Raw genomic sequence first — 19,862 nt, 5'->3', positions numbered from 1 at the left:
CGGCGAGATCCTGGTAGGTGCGATTGATCGTGAGCCAAATCGTGAGTTGCTGTGGCAGCCCATTACTATGGAGCACCAAAATGACTTCGAATTGGTTGATGACGTTGCTCTCCTAGCTCAACGGCGCTCTGATATGCAGAGTAAGCTCGATGATCTTGCCAATCGCTCCTCGGCGGCAGGTCTTACCATCAACGTCAACAAGACCAAATCGTTAGATGTAAACATGGTCAACCCTTTCAGCTATACGGTAGCTGGGCAAGCAGAAGAGAATGTTTAAATCTTCCAATATCTTGGTAGTCAAATGGCGACACCAAGATCGACATAGGTGCGCAGATCAAGAAGGCGAGGGCTCTATGTGCGAGCTTAAGAAATGTATGAAAAAACAACCAGATCAGTCGACGCACCAAAATCCGAAGTTTCAACTCGAACGTGAAATCTGTGCTGGTATACGCCAGTGAAACCTGGTGTGTATCAGTGGAGAACACTCAACGGCTGTAGATCTTCATCAATAGCATTCCTGCGGTATATAATCCGTGCATGGTGGCCTCACATTTGGATCTCCTACGTGGAGCTCCATCGTCGATGTCATCAAAAGCCGATAGCGACAGAAATTCTGGAGCGAAAGTAGAGGTGGGTCGGCCACGCTCCACGCAGGGGCGGAAACGAAATCTGCAAGCAAGCGTTAGATTGGAACCCAGAAGGACATCGCAGCGGAGGCAGATCCAGAGGCTCATGGCGGTGCAGCCTCAACAACGAAATAAAGCAAGTCGACAGAAATTTGACCATGGCCACAGGTCAAGGCGATGGCTGGCAATCGCCCAGGATGGAGATCTTTCAATTCGGCCCTCTGCTACACCGTGGATACTCAGGACTGAAAGTAAGCAAGTAGGGACTCTAAATCTGGCTCAGGACCGAGACCAGTAAAGGCACATGATTCATTTGGTGTAGACTCACCGTCACGAGTTATAGCCCATCAAGTATCAAGTACCTAAGTATAAACGTTATCGAACATTTTGCACTGAATTACACTCGTTCCCAACAAGATCATGCTTGTTTGCGCCTGTACTAAGCAAATCAGCTGCTTGTGGTTTGTGGCAAAGTACACCCCATGCGACACCGTGGTGCGCAACCCCATCCGTTTAGAAGCACCTATAGCTGTCCAATGCGAATGTGTGTTCTCTCGCATGCATCTCGCAGTAAACATGTTGTGTAATAATAGACGCATTTTCTGTCTGAGGCAGCAATTTTTCTTCTCGCGTCTTGGTAATATGTATAGAGGAAAAGGTATGCGTTGCGTCGTGCGACGTCGCCCATGGTTGTCTTGTCGCCTCGATTGCATAGAACAGCATATTGCAGTAGACACAGGTGGTCGACCGATCAGCCGAAGCGATGAATGGCAAGTCACGCTTTACGGAAGACGGGTTGTGACCTACTTGGGGGAACATAACATTTTAAAAATTGTTATCGGCTACAAATGGGAGCTTCAAGGATTATTCGTATGCACATAATTAGGATGAGGTTGACTTGGGCAAATATAAAATGCAGCTGGTTTGAACGAGTCAGTCATTCGAAACAATAGACTTGCAACGCAAAGTTGATGCTAGATTCCCTCTAATTCCTTAAGTATGTTGAGACTAGCGATTTTTGGTTTTGCAGTGATTCTCACCACCTTGAACAGTATTCCATCGAGTGACGCATTCGGAACAGTAAGACATAAACATTTTCCAGTAATTATCAATGATCATATTTCAACCGAATTCTTCACAGGATATTTTTGAACAACTGGCCGATCTGCTGTTTGGATCGGATTCCTCCGAGGAAGATGGATCCGGAATGATAGTGACGGCGAAGCCCAATGCCTCAGTGACCGTACTGTGCGAGAATAAGTGCAATCTCAATGTAACTTGTATAAACTGTATGAAAGTTGACTCCACTATGATGAATCCAGCTGGGTCATCGACGACTACACCTGCCGCAGGGACAACCGCAGCAGCTTCTGGTGGTGCGACTACAGCGCCTCCCAATGGCGCTGGTGGTGGTGGCGGCGGTGGCGGTAATGGCGCCACTACTTCTGCTGAAATGCCCACAACAATGACTACTACCGTTGCACCATGAAATAGAGACAAGTAGGGTCTGGGACCATTTGGGCAAAGGCACCTATTTTGGGCACTTGCTGCTATAACTCAGTCAATTTTCAACCGATTGATTTGATTTTTGAGACACGATCAGCTAGGCACAGTATCTAGCCATGTACAAAAATTCAAAACATTCGGTTTGAAATGGACTGAGTTGTAGCAGCAAGTGCCCAAAACAGGAGCTCCTGCCCAAATGGTCCCAGACCCTAGTTCTTTAATATTGTATATTATTTTACGATAATTTTGATTATTTTTTACTCTGACAGATAAAGCAATAAACCGTGAACCGCAAAAATTCGAAACCGACTATTTGCTAAGGATAAGCATGCTCGTACAACTCGTAGTTGCTACGTGCTCCTACTTTTGGCGCACGGTAAAAAATCTGCACGCTCGATGTAAGGGAAAAATCCATTAACTATTCAACATCCCAATCAACATGATCAGCAATGTTTTTCCTTTGAAATTACAATGCTGTCAGTGTTGATTTCAGAACCAAAACAAACCCACCGGAGAAATTAACTGAAAATCACTTCGATTTGCACTACTGTATAAAGCAGTACGATTCAAAGTGAAAAGCTATTGGTTTGGTAATGGCTGTTTTGGACATGAAAGTAAATATAGATGACAGGTGGTACCCAAGTAACACACATGTTATATAAAAGTTACGACAGCGCAAGTTTTGGTTGTATAGAAGTTTATTTTACGTTATTTCAACACAATGTTAGAATTACGTAAACTAAACTTCTATACAACCAAAACTTGCGCTGTCGTAACTCTATTATAACATGTGTGTTGCTTGGGTAGAAAGTGTTTCGCTTCGATACGCACCTCTCTACACGGTAAAAAATCTACACTATGATATAAACTGATTGGCACTTGTAGTGTAGTGGGAAAACAGATGATCGTGAATCTCAAGGTCCTGGTATCGAATCTTGGGTGTGGTGAACACTTTTTTTTAATTGTAGTTTTGAAATCAAAACATTGTCAACTGCAAATTGAAGTGAATTTCCATTTAAATTGAAGAGGCATTGAATGTTCATTTTCGAATGATATTTGATTGATAACAAACTGATTAGACAGTAGTGCGAATTCAAGGGCCAATCAGTTTATATCAGAGTGTAGATTTTTTACTGTGCGGTATTACGAATTTGTAGCAATTTCGTGATTGTTCAGAACATTCCAAATTGCACAATTAACTAAGACACGGAGCTTGGAAGTAGCTTTTTGTCCTTCGAGTGTCCTTCGAGTGTCCTTCGAGCATTCCGAAAGGTGCCGGCTACACCCTTAAGTTCATAGGCGAAAGGGGAGGAATGTTAGTGTGTGACGTGAGTTTTTTCAAGAAACCGTAATTACCTCTGCATCGGGAAGACACGACAGATTCTAGCTAGGAGATACGATCGAATCTGTCGTTTCTTCCTTCGTCCTACGAAAACTTGCAATAAAGCTATCGCTGCTTATACTTCAAAATGACTTCCGCTAATTGTGGGCAGAGGTATTGACGTTCATCATTGATGGGTTAAGAGGAAACAAACCATCATCCTTTACCAGAAAATCAAAAGCAGTTTTTTCGCTGAAATCAAAACCGATGGTAATGAAAACTTATCACTGTACTCTATTCAGCATGTGGATAGCAGTGAAATAATTTTCATTGACGGTTTTTGGATTTTTAGCAAGAAAACTGCTTTTGAATAATTGATGATTGCTGATGACTGAATGATGGTTATTTGAGCCTTAACGAATTGGGACACATTACATTTATTTACTCCACATCAGATTTAGATAGCACACAATTAACAATAGTACGCCACAATAATCGGTTTGCAGCTGCAGCTCTCCATACTCGATCACACCCAATGCTAGCGAGTCACGTTCCAACTGCTCCATCCATCGTGCTCTCTGCGTTCCATGGCTTCTTGTGCCAACTGCTCAGTTACGACCATTAACTTTGTATAGTTGCTATCCGGCATTCTTGCAACATGCCCTGCCCATCGTATCCCTTCACCTTTGGCCACCTTTTGGATGCACAGTTCGCCGTAGAGCACTGGGAGCTCGTGGTTCATCCTTCGTAACCACACATCGAAGATCGTCCATAGCACTCGTCGCTCGAGCACATCAAGTGGTTGTATGTCCTTTTCGAACATGATTCAAGTCTTATGTCCGTAGAGGACTACCGTGTAGTAAGTAAGAGATTTTATATTAACAAGGTTCATATCAACTAAGTTTGAGTAATATTTTATTTGTGTGAATATCAGGTTAGAGTATCTTAGCTCGCTATTTCGTTAAAGTAACATAAATTCTTTGAGTAGAAAATCAAAACTTTATGTTGATTTATTACGATAAGTTTTGTGTGCGATTTTGTTTCAGTGTACTACATGCGAAATAAACATCGCATAGCCTGCTTGAGACTTTTGAAAGGAAAGCTGATTCGAGTCCGCGATCGGCTCGTTGATCATACGGCTAACGCGTGAATGAAAGGAAGAAGAACGAAGGATAAGAGAGAGTGAGATAGGTAGATGATGGTGCGTTGGCTCGGGATTCGTCGATCTGGACGACGGTGACCGTAATGAATAGAACGGCAGTTTGTTAACGAATTTTGTAGCGGAAGGGTGTTTTTCGAGGCGGCGCGAAGCGAGCGGGAGCTTTTTGTTTGAATTTCGCCGCGGATACTACATGGCGCAGTTGGTGGGTTTCGCCTGAGTTTTGGTAGTGGATTTGTTTGAATTTTAATTAATTTCAATGAGTGATACGGAGTGCGGTGTGGAGGTGAATATTGGAAGTTTTTTTTTGATTGGAGGGATGTCGATAGAAGAGGGCGGAATGAGTGACAGAAGGCAGGGTAGGTTTATCATAGTTTTCCTGATGTGTTTGGTGCCAGTGGAAATGAAAAAAAAAAACATTCTGGTGGTGGAGTGATAGACCTCGTTTGTTCATGCGGGGCTATATAATCGGTTTGTTAGACTGTTCCGAAATCAGCATACGGACCCTACAGCGGGGAGCGAAGAGAATCGCTCATTAATGTAAGCACATGTAAGTAAATACTGAACGTCAGGACGCGTGTGCACCTGTTGAGGATAGAAAATAAGGTAAGAAGGGGTGACAACGGAGATGCTGTTTCACAATTAAGCGGTGTGAAATGGTGTTGCATTCAGGGAGGGTGCAGGCACGTCAAACTCGAACAAACTACGCCTACCTAACATGCATCGAGCGGGCCTTCCCAAATAACACAATGCGATTTCGCGGGCCATCCCCATCGGCAAAACAAACCGATTTCCAAGCAGGATTCGGCCAGGTTTCTGATCGCGTTGCCAGTCACACTAACACACTCGCGAAAGATGAGCAGTAGGCCTACCTTGCCGCTTGCGGGTCCCCTGATTGCATTGGTACCGTAGTTGTTCAAAATTAAAATATGAGCCAAGATTGTGAATAATAATTGGGAGGTCATAGTATGAATAAGGAAAACAATATTTTTCCATTTTCAGTTCGACAGATTTTTGATGGATTTTTTTTTTGGCTTTTTACCGAGTTAAGTTTGACATTTGTACAACGTTTGCGCCACCTATGTTTGTATTTAATTATGGATTGAAGTTGAATTTGTTAACCCTCCGTGTGCATTAGGGTTATTTTTTAGCACAAACCGTGCATTACGTTGGCAGGCTGTATCCAACGTGATGCATTAGGAAGGAAAAGAGTTTGCATGTGTCCAGCGTCGAGTGTAAGAATGATGAGACTTTAAATTTTACTATCTTTGAAATATATACAGAATGATTGAGATCAGACTTTATGAATGGCATATCCAGCCATCCGAAACTAAGATGAGGAATGTGAAAAGAAGCGTTTGAATATGTTCTGGTAGTGATGCTCGATTGAACACATTGAGTCTAGAAAACTCAATACAAGAGAGCATCTCTGAGGTCAGGTTTTATGAATAGCTGGAAATGAAAGGCTATGGTAAGACATCGTGTTTGAGATGAGATTTTAAGAGTAGCTGGAAATGAGCAATTATCATGAGGAATGTCGAAAGATGCGTTTGATTATGTTCTGATTGTGATGCTATGCGAGCGTATGTGAGATGAAATTTTAAGAGTAGCTGGAAATGAGAAACCGTTATGAGGAATGTCGATAGTAGCGTTTGAATATGTTCTGGATGTGATGCTCGCTTGAACAGATTTAGTCCTGAAAACTCATTACAAGAGAGCGAATGTGAGATGAGATTTTCACAATACAGTAGACGTTCGCTCGGTGCAAATGGTTTAACTGCAAGTCCGCTAAGTGCAACAATTTTGCAGTTATCGCACCGCTATCTGTCAAAAACGAAACGTCAACAGAGTTGCGATGTTTTTCAGATACACTAAAGCTGCATTGCGATGTTTCTGAGTGCATTCTGGCTGCGTCCAACAGCAATTGACAACTGTTTGACGGCTGTCAGTTGTTGCAGTTAGCGAATTTCATTCGGTAACTGAAACGTAAACATGTTACACTTATCGAATGTCTACTGTAGCTGGAAATGAGAAACTGTCATGAGGAATGTCGAAAGATGCGTTTGAATTAGTTCTGGTTGTGATGCTCGCTTGAACACATTGAGTCTGGAAAACTCAATACAAGAGAGCGTGTGTGAGATGAGATTTTCACAATAGCTGGAAATGAGAAACTGTTATGAGGAATGTCGAAAGAAGCATTTGAGTATGTTCTGGTTGTGATGCTCGCTTGAACACATTGAGTCTGAAAAACTCAATACAAGAGAGCGTGTGTGAGATGAGATTTTAAGAGTAGCTGAAAATAAATTAGCAGAGCGAGTAGGTCTCTAGCTACAAAACAAAACAGTGGAGCGAGTAGGTCTCCGCTGAAACAAAAAAAAAAACAGCAGAGCGAGTAGGTCTCTGACTGCAAAACGAAATCAGTGAAGCGAGTAGGTCTTCTGCTGAAAACAAAGTAGCAGAGCGAGTAGGTCTCTAGCTACAAAACAAAATAGTGGAGCGAGTAGGTCTCCGCTGAAACAAAAAAAAAACAGCAGAGCGAGTAGGTCTCTGACTGCAAAACGAAATCAGTGAAGCGAGTAGGTCTTCTGCTGAAATCAAAGTAGCAGAGCGAGTAGGTCTCTAGCTGCGAAAAAAAAAACAAAGAGAGCGGGTTTGAAATCAGAGATAATGAGAACCTATGATGAGAAATAGCGTTTGAATATGTTCTGGTTGTAATGCTCGCTTGAACACGTTGAGTCTGAGAAACTCAATACAAGAGAGCGTATGTGATATGAGATTTTAAGAGCAGCTGGAAATGAGAAACTGTCATGAAGAATGTCGAAAGAAGCGTTTCAATATGTTCTGGTTGTGAGCTCGCTTGAACACATTGAGTCTGGAAAACTCAATACAAGAGAGCGTGTGTGAGATGAGATCTTAAGAGTAGAAATAAGAGGCTATGATGATGAATATCGAAAGACGCGTTTGAATATGTTCTGGTTGTGATGCTCGCTTGAACACATTGAGTCTGGGAAAACTCAATACAAGAGGGCGTATGTGAGATGAGATTTTAAGAGTAGCTGGAAATGAGAAACTGTTATGAGGAATGTCGATAGAAGCGTTTGAATATGTTCTAGTTGTGATGCTCGCTTGAACACATTGAGTCTGGGAAACTCAATACAAGAGAGCGTATGTGATATGCGATTTTAAGAGTACAGGGGAGCGAATCACTTTCGAGATATTAAGAGTAGCAGGAAATGAGAAACTGTTATGAAGAATGTCGATAGAAGCGTTTGAATATGTTCTGGTTGTGATGCTTGCTTGAACACATTGAGTCTGGGAAACTCAATACAAGAGAGCGTATGCGAGATGAGATTTTAAGAGTAGCTGGAAATGAGAAACTGTTATGAGGAATGTCGATAGAAGCGTTTGAATATGTTCGGGTTGTGATGCTCGCTTGAACACATTGAGTCTGGAAAACTCAATACAAGAGAGCGTGTGTGAGATGAGATTTTAAGAGTAGCTGGAAATAAGAGGCTATGATGATGAATATCGAAAGACGAATCGTTTGAATATGTTCTGGTTGTGATGCTTGCTTGAACACATTGAGTCTGGAAAATTCAATACAAGAGAGCGTGTGTGAGATGAGATTTTAAAAGTAGCTGGAAATGAGAAACTCATAAGGAATGTCGAAAGAAGCGTTTGAATATGTTCGGGTTGTGAGCTCGCTTGAACACATTGAGTCTGGAAAACTCAATTCAAGAGAACGGGTTCAAGACAGAAATTTTTAATAGTTGAAAATAAGAATCTATATGATGAGCTGTTAGTCTGTAACTCCGAGAGCCTTGTCAGCTGCATCCTAGAAATGGAATAGAATCTTTAGTTGAGATAACTGAAACGGGGAACATGTTATTTACAATAAACTGATGAGCTTGTTACTATAATCTATGATGTTGTTGCGTTTTCTGGTTTTGTAGCTGTAGTGTCTACCTACTGGTTGTGTAGTATATACCTAACCTTCAGGGAAGACCGTTTTGTTGGTGCCTATGGTATGGGTATGATCATTATATCTGCCTACAGCAGTGTAGGTGTTGGTGATCACTGGACCAAACGTGAGAGATTTCACAAGCCTTGTTCTTATTAACATCTTTATTACACTTCATTGGAAGGATATAAAGGTAGCTTAACATTTGATATATGAAAGATAAAACATGAAATTCCGATTTTTTTTCTGAATGTGTTACTTGTGAGGGATGTTCGAGTGAGTTAATAAAATTTACAGAGGTAAACATAAGTAAGGTGACAAGCAATACCCACACTACAAAATAAGCCGATATATGTATAATAATTAGATGTACAGATCCTATAATACAAAAAAGGGGCATGAGATTGATGAGAGATTTTGATTTGTAGTCCAATATGCCTATTTTCTGAGGTTGCATTTGAAATACTTTGTTGAATCCTAGCAAGCTTCACCTAAGAGATCTGTCTGTATAATGTCTGGCTGTAACCTAATATATCAAATAAAGACCAAGGGTGCTTCTGAAAGTCTTATCAGCACCATCCACGACAGAATTTTAGTAACAGCTAATAGTTCGTTAAAAAGAACTCCTTATGTATTTTTGTTTCGATTAATTTTATTTGTCTGTGTGTGTACGACATAGATCCAAGTTCTAAAGTGCATTTTTAAGTAAGAATTTCCAGCCTAATGTTAAGTAGCGTTAATGCAGTAAGTACTGAAACAAAAAACATCAACGTACAACGTATTTGGTTTTTTATGTAAACTTTATATAATTTAGTTTGCTACACTCAAGGTGAAATCAGTAATTGAGTTAAATACACAAATTTCATTTTGCTTCATTCGCTGATTCATTTTGCTTCATTAAGAAATGATTGAAAACCTTTGTAAAACTTATATCAAAGCATAAGTAAAATAACCAAAATAAATTTATTGCGTAACTTCAAAATTACTAATTAAAGTGATTTTTATATTTTTTTTATAAAATTAAATTTTAATAAATTTCCGGGATGGAGAAGGGGGCGGATGTAGTAAGTAAGAGATTTTATATTAACAAGGTTCATATCAACTAAGTTTGAGTAATATTTTATTTGTGTGAATATCAGGTTAGAGTATCTTAGCTCGCTATTTCGTTAAAGTAACATAAATTCTTTGAGTAGAAAATCAAAACTTTATGTTGATTTATTACGATAAGTTTTGTGTGCGATTTTGTTTCAGTGTACTACATGCGAAATAAACATCGCATAGCCTGCTTGAGACTTTTGAAAGGAAAGCTGATTCGAGTCCGCGATCGGCTCGTTGATCATACGGCTAACGCGTGAATGAAAGGAAGAAGAACGAAGGATAAGAGAGAGTGAGATAGGTAGATGATGGTGCGTTGGCTCGGGATTCGTCGATCTGGACGACGGTGACCGTAATGAATAGAACGGCAGTTTGTTAACGAATTTTGTAGCGGAAGGGTGTTTTTCGAGGCGGCGCGAAGCGAGCGGGAGCTTTTTGTTTGAATTTCGCCGCGGATACTACATGGCCAACTGCGCCATGTAGTATCCGCGGCGAAATTCAAACAAAAAGCTCCCGCTCGCTTCGCGCCGCCTCGAAAAACACCCTTCCGCTACAAAATTCGTTAACAAACTGCCGTTCTATGCAGTAATCCACCGATGAACCAAATTCATCGCGGTCCGGGAATTTTGACACTAGAGCGGGGCCGTTCCAATCAGAATCGGACGATTCTGATTGGAACAGACCCCGCTCTAGTGTCAAAATTCTCGGACCGCGATGAATTTGGTTCATCGGTGGATAAGTCCATTCATTACGGTCACCGTCGTCCAGATCGACGAATCCCGAGCCAACGCACCATCATCTACCTATCTCACTCTCTCTTATCCTTCGTTCTTCAAAAATGATGTAGTAAGTAAGAGATTTTATATTAACAAGGTTCATATCAACTAAGTTTGAGTAATATTTTATTTGTGTGAATATCAGGTTAGAGTATCTTAGCTCGCTATTTCGTTAAAGTAACATAAATTCTTTGAGTAGAAAATCAAAACTTTATGTTGATTTATTACGATAAGTTTTGTGTGCGATTTTGTTTCAGTGTACTACATGCGAAATAAACATCGCATAGCCTGCTTGAGACTTTTGAAAGGAAAGCTGATTCGAGTCCGCGATCGGCTCGTTGATCATACGGCTAACGCGTGAATGAAAGGAAGAAGAACGAAGGATAAGAGAGAGTGAGATAGGTAGATGATGGTGCGTTGGCTCGGGATTCGTCGATCTGGACGACGGTGACCGTAATGAATAGAACGGCAGTTTGTTAACGAATTTTGTAGCGGAAGGGTGTTTTTCGAGGCGGCGCGAAGCGAGCGGGAGCTTTTTGTTTGAATTTCGCCGCGGATACTACATACCGGTCTTAGCATCCTGGTACATTTTGTGCGGGGGTGAATCATTTTTGACAGCAGTTTCTTCTGGTACCCGAGCAGAGGAGAATACCAAGTTAATAACTACGAAATCACATAACCTGTTTTTGTATCTTGGTTTGTTATTATTAAATTATCAAGGCATAGCTTTTCCATAACAAATTTTGTTGGACAATCTCATTTTGTTATAATCAAGCTATTGATATACATTAACTAAATTACATTTAAATAACATGTTTTGTTGTACTATTGATCAACTTATCAGAAATAATACAACAGTAATAAAAAAGACAATTACACCGTCTTCGACCTTGCGGCCTCTACAGACTGAACATTACAAACATTCGACAACGGACAACACATATTACACCCAGTGGCCCAGTGGAGAATTTTCCGTTTGATTTGGTTTGGCAAAATCTTTTGAAAAACACCATTCTTGCTGTGCTCATGCACTTTTTGTCGCTCCTAATCTGTACTCATACACGTCTCGTATTTTGCTTACTCCGGTTGGTGTTGGCTCGCCATTAAGCGGACAACATGCTTAGTTTCAAATTTGTTATTCTACACGTTCTAATGTTAGTACCTAACATATCGCCATTCAGCGACACATAGGTACAACATACACACAATTTGTTATTCTAATACCACGCAAGGCATTCGGATCCTACTAACTTGCTCCGAACGGTGTCCTCCCCGTGCCGCCGTTGTGCCATTTAGCACTCCAGCTTTTCGCGCACGACTCGTGTAGTCCCCGACGGTGGATCTACCCTACGCCGACAAAGAGTTCCCCGGCAGTGGAACATCTTCCGAAACCGTTTCTTCCCAGACAGGTGCCGAGGTCTCTCCTGCGATTCCGGTTGGAGACTGGCTTCCGGTTCACAGGCGCCCCGACGACCAAATTCCGGTGCTTCTTCGCGATAGACTCGGTCTAGTCCCCGGCGGTGGACCTAGCCTACTCCGACGGAGAAAAACCCCGACGGTGGAAGTTCTCCCGATACCGATGCTTCTATCCCGACCAGTAAGGTGCCGAAGTCGGTCCGGCGATTCCGGTTGGTGGTGGACTTCCGGTTCACCGGCGCTCCGACGACCAAACACCGGTCCACGTTACGGACGACTCAGTCATGTCCCCGGCGGTGGATCATGCGTACCCGGATCGCGTTCCGCCTCTCTCTGGTCTTCGCGCCAATTCCTCTGCAGCGCGGACAGCATCCTCGTTACTGCTCTGTCGACGTTCCACGTGTTTTCATCGCGACACATCTCTTCGACAATGTTCTCGACTGTCACTCCGCGCAGCAAGACACGATTTTCTTCGAACCTGGGGCATTCGAAAACGACATGTTCCGGTGTCTCCTCCACGTTAACACACTCCGTGTGTGTGTGTGTGTGTGTGTGTGTTTTTTTTTTTTTTTTTTTTTTTTTTTTTTTTTTTTTTTTTTTTTTTTTTTCCTCCCAACCTCCCCAGCAGAGAAAACCGATTGGAAAAACTCTGCTACACCTTGATGCCTCGATCCCCCTGGTACCACTGATATGCGACTGCTTCAGGGGGGGCAATGCGCTCATGCGCTCTTCTGCTACTGTGCTCATGCACTTTTTGTCGCTCCTAATCTATACTCATACACGTCTCGTATTTTGCTTACTCCGGTTGGTGTTGGCTCGCCATTAAGCGGACAACATGCTTAGTTTCAAATTTGTTATTCTATACGTTCTAATGTTAGTACCTAACATCGCCATTCAGCGACACATAGGTACAACATACACACAATTTATTATTCTAATACCACGCAAGGCATTCGGATCCTACTAACTTGCTCCGAACGGTGTCCTCCCCGTGCCGCCGTTGTGCCATTTAGCACTCCAGCTTTTCGCGCACGACTCGTGTAGTCCCCGACGGTGGATCTACCCTACGCCGACAAAGAGTTCCCCGGCAGTGGAACATCTTCCGAAACCGTTTCTTCCCAGACAGGTGCCGAGGTCTCTCCTGCGATTCCGGTTGGAGACTGGCTTCCGGTTCGCAGGCGCCCCGACGACCAAATTCCGGTGCTTCTTCGCGATAGACTCGGTCTAGTCCCCGGCGGTGGCCCTAGCCTACTCCGAAGGAGAAAAACCCCGGCGGTGGAAGTTCTCCCGATACCGATGTTTCTATCCCGACCAGTAAGGTGGCGAAGTCGGTCCGGCGATTCCGGTTGGTGGTGGACTTCCGGTTCACCGGCGCTCCGACGACCAAAAACCGGTGCCACGTTACGGACGACTCAGTCATGTCCCCGGCGGTGGATCATGCCTACCCGGATCGCGTTCCGCCGCTCTCTGGTCTTCGCGCCACTTCCTCTGCAGCGCGGACAGCATCCTCGTTACTGCTCTGTCGACAGCGTTCCACGTGTTTTCATCGCGACACATCTCTTCGACAATGTTGTCGACTGTCACTCCGCCCAGCAAGACGCGAATTTCTTCGAACCTGGGGCATTCGAAAACGACATGTTCCGGTGACTCCTCCACGTTAACACACTCCGGGCAAAAGGGCGAAAGAGCATGCCCAAACCGGTGCAGGTACTTCCTGAAGCAGCCATGGCCGGACAGGAACTGCGTCAGATGGAAGTTCACCTCCCCATGCTTCCTATTCACCCACGCTGACACGCTAGGGATAAGCCGGTGAGTCCACCTGCCATTCGCCGAATTGTCCCACTCTTGCTGCCATTTAGCCAACGAGTTCGCTCTGACGATATCTCTTACGCTCCTGGTACTTCTGCGTTGGTAGCATTCAACGTCTTCGGCGATGGTGATGCAAATGGGCATCATTCCCGCGATAACACATACTGCCTCCGTCGAAATGGTTCTGTACGCGCTGGCGACCCGAGTGGCCATGAGTCGGAATGCGCTGTCTAGCGCTCTTCGATTCCGCTTCGTACTCAGTGCTTCAGCCCATGCTGGGGCACCATACCTGAGTATTGAGCCTGCTACGCTCGCCAGAAGACGCCTCTTACTACTTCGTGGTCCCCCGACGTTCGGCATGATCGTCGCTATAGCATTGACAGCCTTCGCTGCCTTTCCGCAGGCGTAGTCAACGTGCTCCTTGAAGTTAAGTCGATCATCGACCATCACTCCTATATGCTTCAAAGCTCGTTTCGATGTGATAACATGCTCTCCGACTACGATCTCCATCGTTTGGACTGCTTTACAGTTGCTGACCAGAAGCACCTCCGTTTTGTGATGGGCAATCTGTAGCTTGACCCCAGTCATCCATCTTTCAACAGTGGACATTGATTCCGTCGCCAGCATTTCAACTTCTTCAAGAGTCTCTCCCATTACCGTCAACACGACGTCGTCTGCGAAGCCCACAATGACGACTCCTTTGGGAAGTTTTAACGACAGTACGCCGTTGTACATGGCATTCCAGAGTGTTGGGCCTAGTATGGACCCTTGTGGAACACCTGCCGTTACTTCTATAGACCTCTGCCCTTCGTTGGTCTCGTACACCAGTACCCTGTTCTGGAAGTAGCTCCGTAAAATCTGGCACAGATAATCGGGAACCCGCATACTGTGTAGCGCTACGGCGATAGCCTCCCAGCTGGCACTATTAAACGCATTTTTGACGTCTATCGTTACCACAGCGCAGAATCGATCACCTCTCCGTTTTTTCTTGGACGCCTTCTGGGCATTCTCGATGACTACCCGAATCGCATCCACCGTCGATTTTCCCTTACGGAATCCGAATTGCATCGCTGACAGTCCCCTCTCACTTTCGACGTATTCTGTCAACCTGTTAAGGATGACCTTCTCTAACAGTTTTCCTAGGGTATCCAGCAGGCAGATCGGTCTATACGATCCTGGGTCCCCCGGCGGCTTTCCTGGTTTCGGTAGAAGCACCAACTTTTGAACCTTCCAACCGTTTGGGAAGTAGCCTTCATCCAGGCATTTTTGGAGCACCATCCTGATCATGTCCGGAAACGCCAATATCGCCGTTCTAACTGCTACGTTCGGGATCCCATCCGGACCGGGAGCTTTCCCGATCTTGAGCCCCTTCGCAATTACCAGCAACTCTGCATTGGATATCCGAGCACCTTCGTTGGGTTCTTCTGCATTCTCTGCGTATGGTGTGGGAGGCCAAAACGTTGGGCCATGGTGCGGAAAAAGACCTTCCACGATCCTCCTTAGTTTGTCCGGGCACATTTCCACTGCTGGACCTTTGAGCTTCGATACCACGATTCGGTACGCGTTGCCCCAGGGGTTGGCGTCGGCTTCTCGACACAATTCTTTGTAGCAGTTCGACTTACTCAGCCTTATCTCGCGTTTAAGAGCGGCTCGAGCTCCCCGAAAAACGGTTCGCCTTGCTTCTCTCTCAGCTTCATTTTTGGCCCTCTGGAAGCGTCTCCTAGCACGGAGGCAAGCAGCACGGAGGGTACTGATCGTCGCGTTCCACCAATACGCTGGCCGTCTTCTGTTTCTGGGCTCTATCTTCCTCGGCATTGCTATGTCGCATGCCGTAACAATCGCTTCCGTTAGTTCACCTGCATCAAGGGTTGCACCGCCGTATGGCCGCAGCGCCTCGACAAAGACTTCCTTGTCGAACTCTTTTGTCTTCCACCTTCGTTCGCATGTTCGCGTTCTCCTCGTCGAAGTAGAGGCTCGCCGGCCAATACTGTAGAGGATCGCCTGGTGATCACTGTTGGAATATTCCTCGCTGACTCTCCAGTTCATGTCTTCCGTAAGCGACGGACTACAGAACGTAACATCGATGATGGATTCACGGCCGTCTCTGCGGAATGTGCTGGCCATACCATCGTTGCAAAGCCTCACATCCAGCTTCGCCAGGGCTTCCAGTAGGCTGTACCCCCTAGCATTGGTGAGCCTACTACCCCATTCCACGGCCCAGGCGTTGAAATCTCCTCCGATGACTACCGGCTTCCGCCCGACCAGCGTGTCCGTGAGTGCATCCAACATCCTGTTGTACTCTTCATCTGACCACCTTGGAGGTGCATAGCAACTGCAAACGAAGACTCCATTAATTTTGGCAACCACAAAGCCTTCGTACGAACACTCGATCACTTCTTCAATGGGGAATCTACCCATCACCTGTATGGCCACTATCTGGGATCTGTCCGTCACCCAATTGCCGTTCTCAGGGAGCACCCGATACGGCTCTGCGATGATTGCAACATCGCACTTAGTCTCTGTTGTCGACTGCCACAACAGTTGCTGTGCGACGTCGCAGTGATTGAGGTTGATTTGGGTAATCTCAATCATTGTTGACCTGCCATCGCCTTTTTATAGGCCGGGCACTTAAAGCCTCCCGTCTTATGGTCGTTTCCGTCCTCCGGCTTACACAGCATGCACTTGGGTTGGCTCGTGCAGTCCCGAGCAACGTGGCCGTTTCCACCGCAACTCCAGCATCGTCCGGACCTGTCGGGGCCCTTGCAATTTCTCGCCTGATGACCAAATTCCATGCATTTAAAGCATCGCTCCATTTGTTTGGTGGCTCGGGGAGCCAGTCGCAACGAGCACTCCGCCCATCGAATTTTTACCTTGCCAGTTGCTACCAGCTTATTGGCAATATCCACAGGCAATCGGATTGCCGCCGTCTGAGTGCCTCCATACGACTTCCTTATCCGAATCACCATCGGTCCTTCGACGTTGCACTGCTCCTTCAATGCGCGTTTCAGATCATCTTCTGTCGTGATCTCGTCCAGATCCTTGACTTCAACCACCGCTTCCTGTGATAAGGCTCTCACATTGGCCTCGTTCTCCAGCGATTTGGCAACGAGCTCCCTGAACGCCGAGCTCTTAACCGTCGGATCCTTCTTGAGCTCGAACAGCATCTCTCCTTTTTGGGTGCGTCTGGTCTTCACTACGTTTTCGCCCAACACCTTCAACTCCGGGTCCTCCTGCAGTTTCCTAAGCAGAGCAGCGTACGTCGTCTTGTCCTTCGCCTCAACGATCAATGCATCGCCCTTCTTCCTCTCCCTAGGAGGCCGCTGGGTTTCTTTCTTCTTCTGTTCCTTCTTCTTTTCCTCCTTCTTCTTATCTTCTTTCTCCTTTCGCTTTTTCTTCTTCTTCGCCTGCTGGTTCTCCACAGTGCGCCATCCATCATCACTCCGATTGCTGGCACGCTCACGTTCGCTTCTCTGTTTCTTCGGGACTTCCTCTTCTCCTGGCGTGTCCCTGCCTCGTTTCTCTGAGCGAGTACTCCGGTGGCTCCTCGGCGTCTCCATGTTTTCAGCCGTAGGTCTATCCGTGGCTTCCGCCAGAGACTTCTCGGCTGTTTCCACTCTCAGCTTGAGCGCCTTCTGATCGCGTTCCGCAACTGTAACGGCAGACTTGATGCTCGTCACTAGTTGCTTGATCTTCAGGTGAACGTTGTGCTTGTCTTTGACAAACTCGTACAACTCGTTCACCCTTCTCCTCACTTCGAACAAGCTCGACTCTTGAGCTGTGCCGCTGTTCGAGTTCGGTGTAAGCACTCGCTGATTCAGGAATGCTAGCTCCCGTTGGCTTCCTTGAGGCTCGCTCCGTATCGCGCTACTACTCGTTCTCGCAGCAGTTTCCAGCGGCGTCACTGGTGATCGCTGCATCATTCCACTTCTTCTGAACGCGTCCGCGTTCTCTCCAACTACTTCGGTATAATTTGATGTCTCCATTCTATTGGGTCCCCCCTCCGAGCCGCTATCTCCACCTGCTGTACGTAGTCGCTTTCGTGATCTCTTGGTTGTCTATGAATCAGGGAGGCCAAGCGAGGGTTGAACACGTACCTTCATGGGGTCCGTGTCCAGAGCCAGATCAGCGCAAGTCGGGAGTGTTACATCCGAGCCTAGTACCCATCAAAAATGATGGACAGATGAAGAACGTATCCGGAGGCCTGCCAAGGTTTTACCGGGACGGAGGCAGACGCACCATTAGCCCGCTCGCCGTTTCAAGTAGGTGTCACCCTTCCTTACTCAGGGAGCAGAATGGCACGAATGTCAGCCCATCGTCGTCATCCTATCCGTAATCCGTAGTCCGTTGTCGTTTGCGTTGACCAGTATACCATAATCAGGATGTTACTGGCATCGATCCTGATGTGCCGGTTGGCACTCCGAGTATTTGGGCTAAGGCACTTTGGAAGCGGTACCAGGTCGCTTGTACAGAGTTGCTTGCGGATGTGTGGCTTTTTATGGAGATCCAACAGAGCCCACTGTTGAAACCCCGCCACATCCTAGGCATCCTTTGCTTGAGCTATCTGGAAACCAGAAGCTCGGTCACTCCCCGAAGGAAGAGCCAAAGGTGGTAATCCACACGGATGTGTGAACGATTTTCGCTTAGGATGAATTCCCAAGCTGCCACCCGACTCGCAGAAGGGGGGGTTCGTCAAGCCCCTGGACTCCTGTCCCTGCTGCCCCTTGTGTGTGTGTGTGTGTGTGTGTGTGTGTGTGTGTGTGTGTGTGTGTGTGTGTGTGTGTGTGTGTGTGTGTGTGTGTGTGTGTGTGTGTGTGTGTGTGTGTGTGTGTGTGTGTGTGTGTGTGTGTGTGTGTGTGTGTGTGTGTGTGTGTGTGTGTGTGTGTGTGTGTGTGTGTGTGTGTGTGTGTGTGTGTGTGTGTGTGTGTGTGTGTGTGTGTGTGTGTGTGTGTGTGTGTGTGTGTGTGTGTGTGTGTGTTTTTTTCCTCCCAACCTCCCCAGCAGAGAAAACCGATTGGAAAAACTCTGCTACACCTTGATGCCTCGATCCCCCTGGTACCACTGATATGCGACTGCTTCAGGGGGGGCAATGCGCTCATGCGCTCTTCTGCTACTGTGCTCATGCACTTTTTGTCGCTCCTAATCTATACTCATACACGTCTCGTATTTTGCTTACTCCGGCTGGTGTTGGCTCGCCATTAAGCGGACAACATGCTTAGTTTCAAATTTGTTATTCTACACGTTCTAATGTTAGTACCTAACATCGCCATTCAGCGACACATAGGTACAACATACACACAATTTGTTATTCTAATACCACGCAAGGCATTCGGATCCTACTAACTTGCTCCGAACGGTGTCCTCCCCGTGCCGCCGATGCGCCATTAAGCACTCCAGCTTTCCGCGCACGACTCGTGTAGTCCCCGACGGTGGATCTACCCTACGCCGACAAAGAGTTCCCCGGCAGTGGAACATCTTCCGAAACCGTTTCTTCCCAGACAGGTGCCGAGGTCTCTCCTGCGATTCCGGTTGGAGACTGGCTTCCGGTTCACAGGCGCCCCGACGACCAAATTCCGGTGCTTCTTCGCGATAGACTCGGTCTAGTCCCCGGCGGTGGCCCTAGCCTACTCCGACGGAGAAAAACCCCGGCGGTGGAAGTTCTCCCGATACCGATGTTTCTATCCCGACCAGTAAGGTGCCGAAGTCGGTCCGGCGATTCCGGTTGGTGGTGGACTTCCGGTTCACCGGCGCTCCGACGACCAAAAACCGGTGCCACGTTACGGACGACTCAGTCATGTCCCCGGCGGTGGATCATGCCTACCCGGATCGCGTTCCGCCGCTCTCTGGTCTTCGCGCCACTTCCTCTGCAGCGCGGACAGCATCCTCGTTACTGCTCTGTCGACAGCGTTCCACGTGTTTTCATCGCGACACATCTCTTCGACAATGTTGTCGACTGTCACTCCGCCCAGCAAGACGCGAATTTCTTCGAACCTGGGGCATTCGAAAACGACATGTTCCGGTGACTCCTCCACGTTAACACACTTCGGGCAAAAGGGCGAAAGAGCATGCCCAAACCGGTGCAGGTACTTCCTGAAGCAGCCATGGCCGGACAGGAACTGCGTCAGATGGAAGTTCACCTCCCCATGCTTCCTATTCACCCACGCTGACACGCTAGGGATAAGCCGGTGAGTCCACC

General features: G+C 46.2%; 1 protein-coding gene across 1 annotated transcript; it reads left to right on the top strand.

Annotated features, from left to right (window-relative positions):
• The first annotated feature begins 1,534 nt into the window (after positions 1-1,534).
• Positions 1,535-2,124, top strand: LOC109419796 (uncharacterized). Its single transcript, XM_019694080.3, has 2 exons — positions 1,535-1,706; positions 1,768-2,124. Exons 1-2 carry the CDS (start codon positions 1,626-1,628, stop codon positions 2,113-2,115), a joined length of 429 nt encoding a protein of 142 aa, XP_019549625.3. The 5' UTR covers positions 1,535-1,625; the 3' UTR covers positions 2,116-2,124.
• Positions 2,125-19,862: the final 17,738 nt, after the last annotated feature.

Source organism: Aedes albopictus, chromosome 1, assembly GCF_035046485.1.
Source record: "Aedes albopictus strain Foshan chromosome 1, AalbF5, whole genome shotgun sequence".
NCBI lineage: Eukaryota > Metazoa > Arthropoda > Insecta > Diptera > Culicidae > Aedes > Aedes albopictus.
The sequence above is the reverse complement of the archived record's forward strand: the minus strand, read 5'-3'. Positions and strand labels throughout refer to the sequence as shown.

What these genes read in the sequence shown, in the direction of transcription:
- LOC109419796 (XM_019694080.3), top strand. Translation starts at nt 1,626, where the DNA reads ATGTTGAGACTAGCGATTTTTGGTTTTGCAGTGATTCTCACCACCTTG. An exon ending in CGAGTGACGCATTCGGAACA is followed by an intron (nt 1,707 to 1,767) that starts GTAAGACATAAA and finishes AATTCTTCACAG; the next exon opens with GATATTTTTGAACAACTGGC.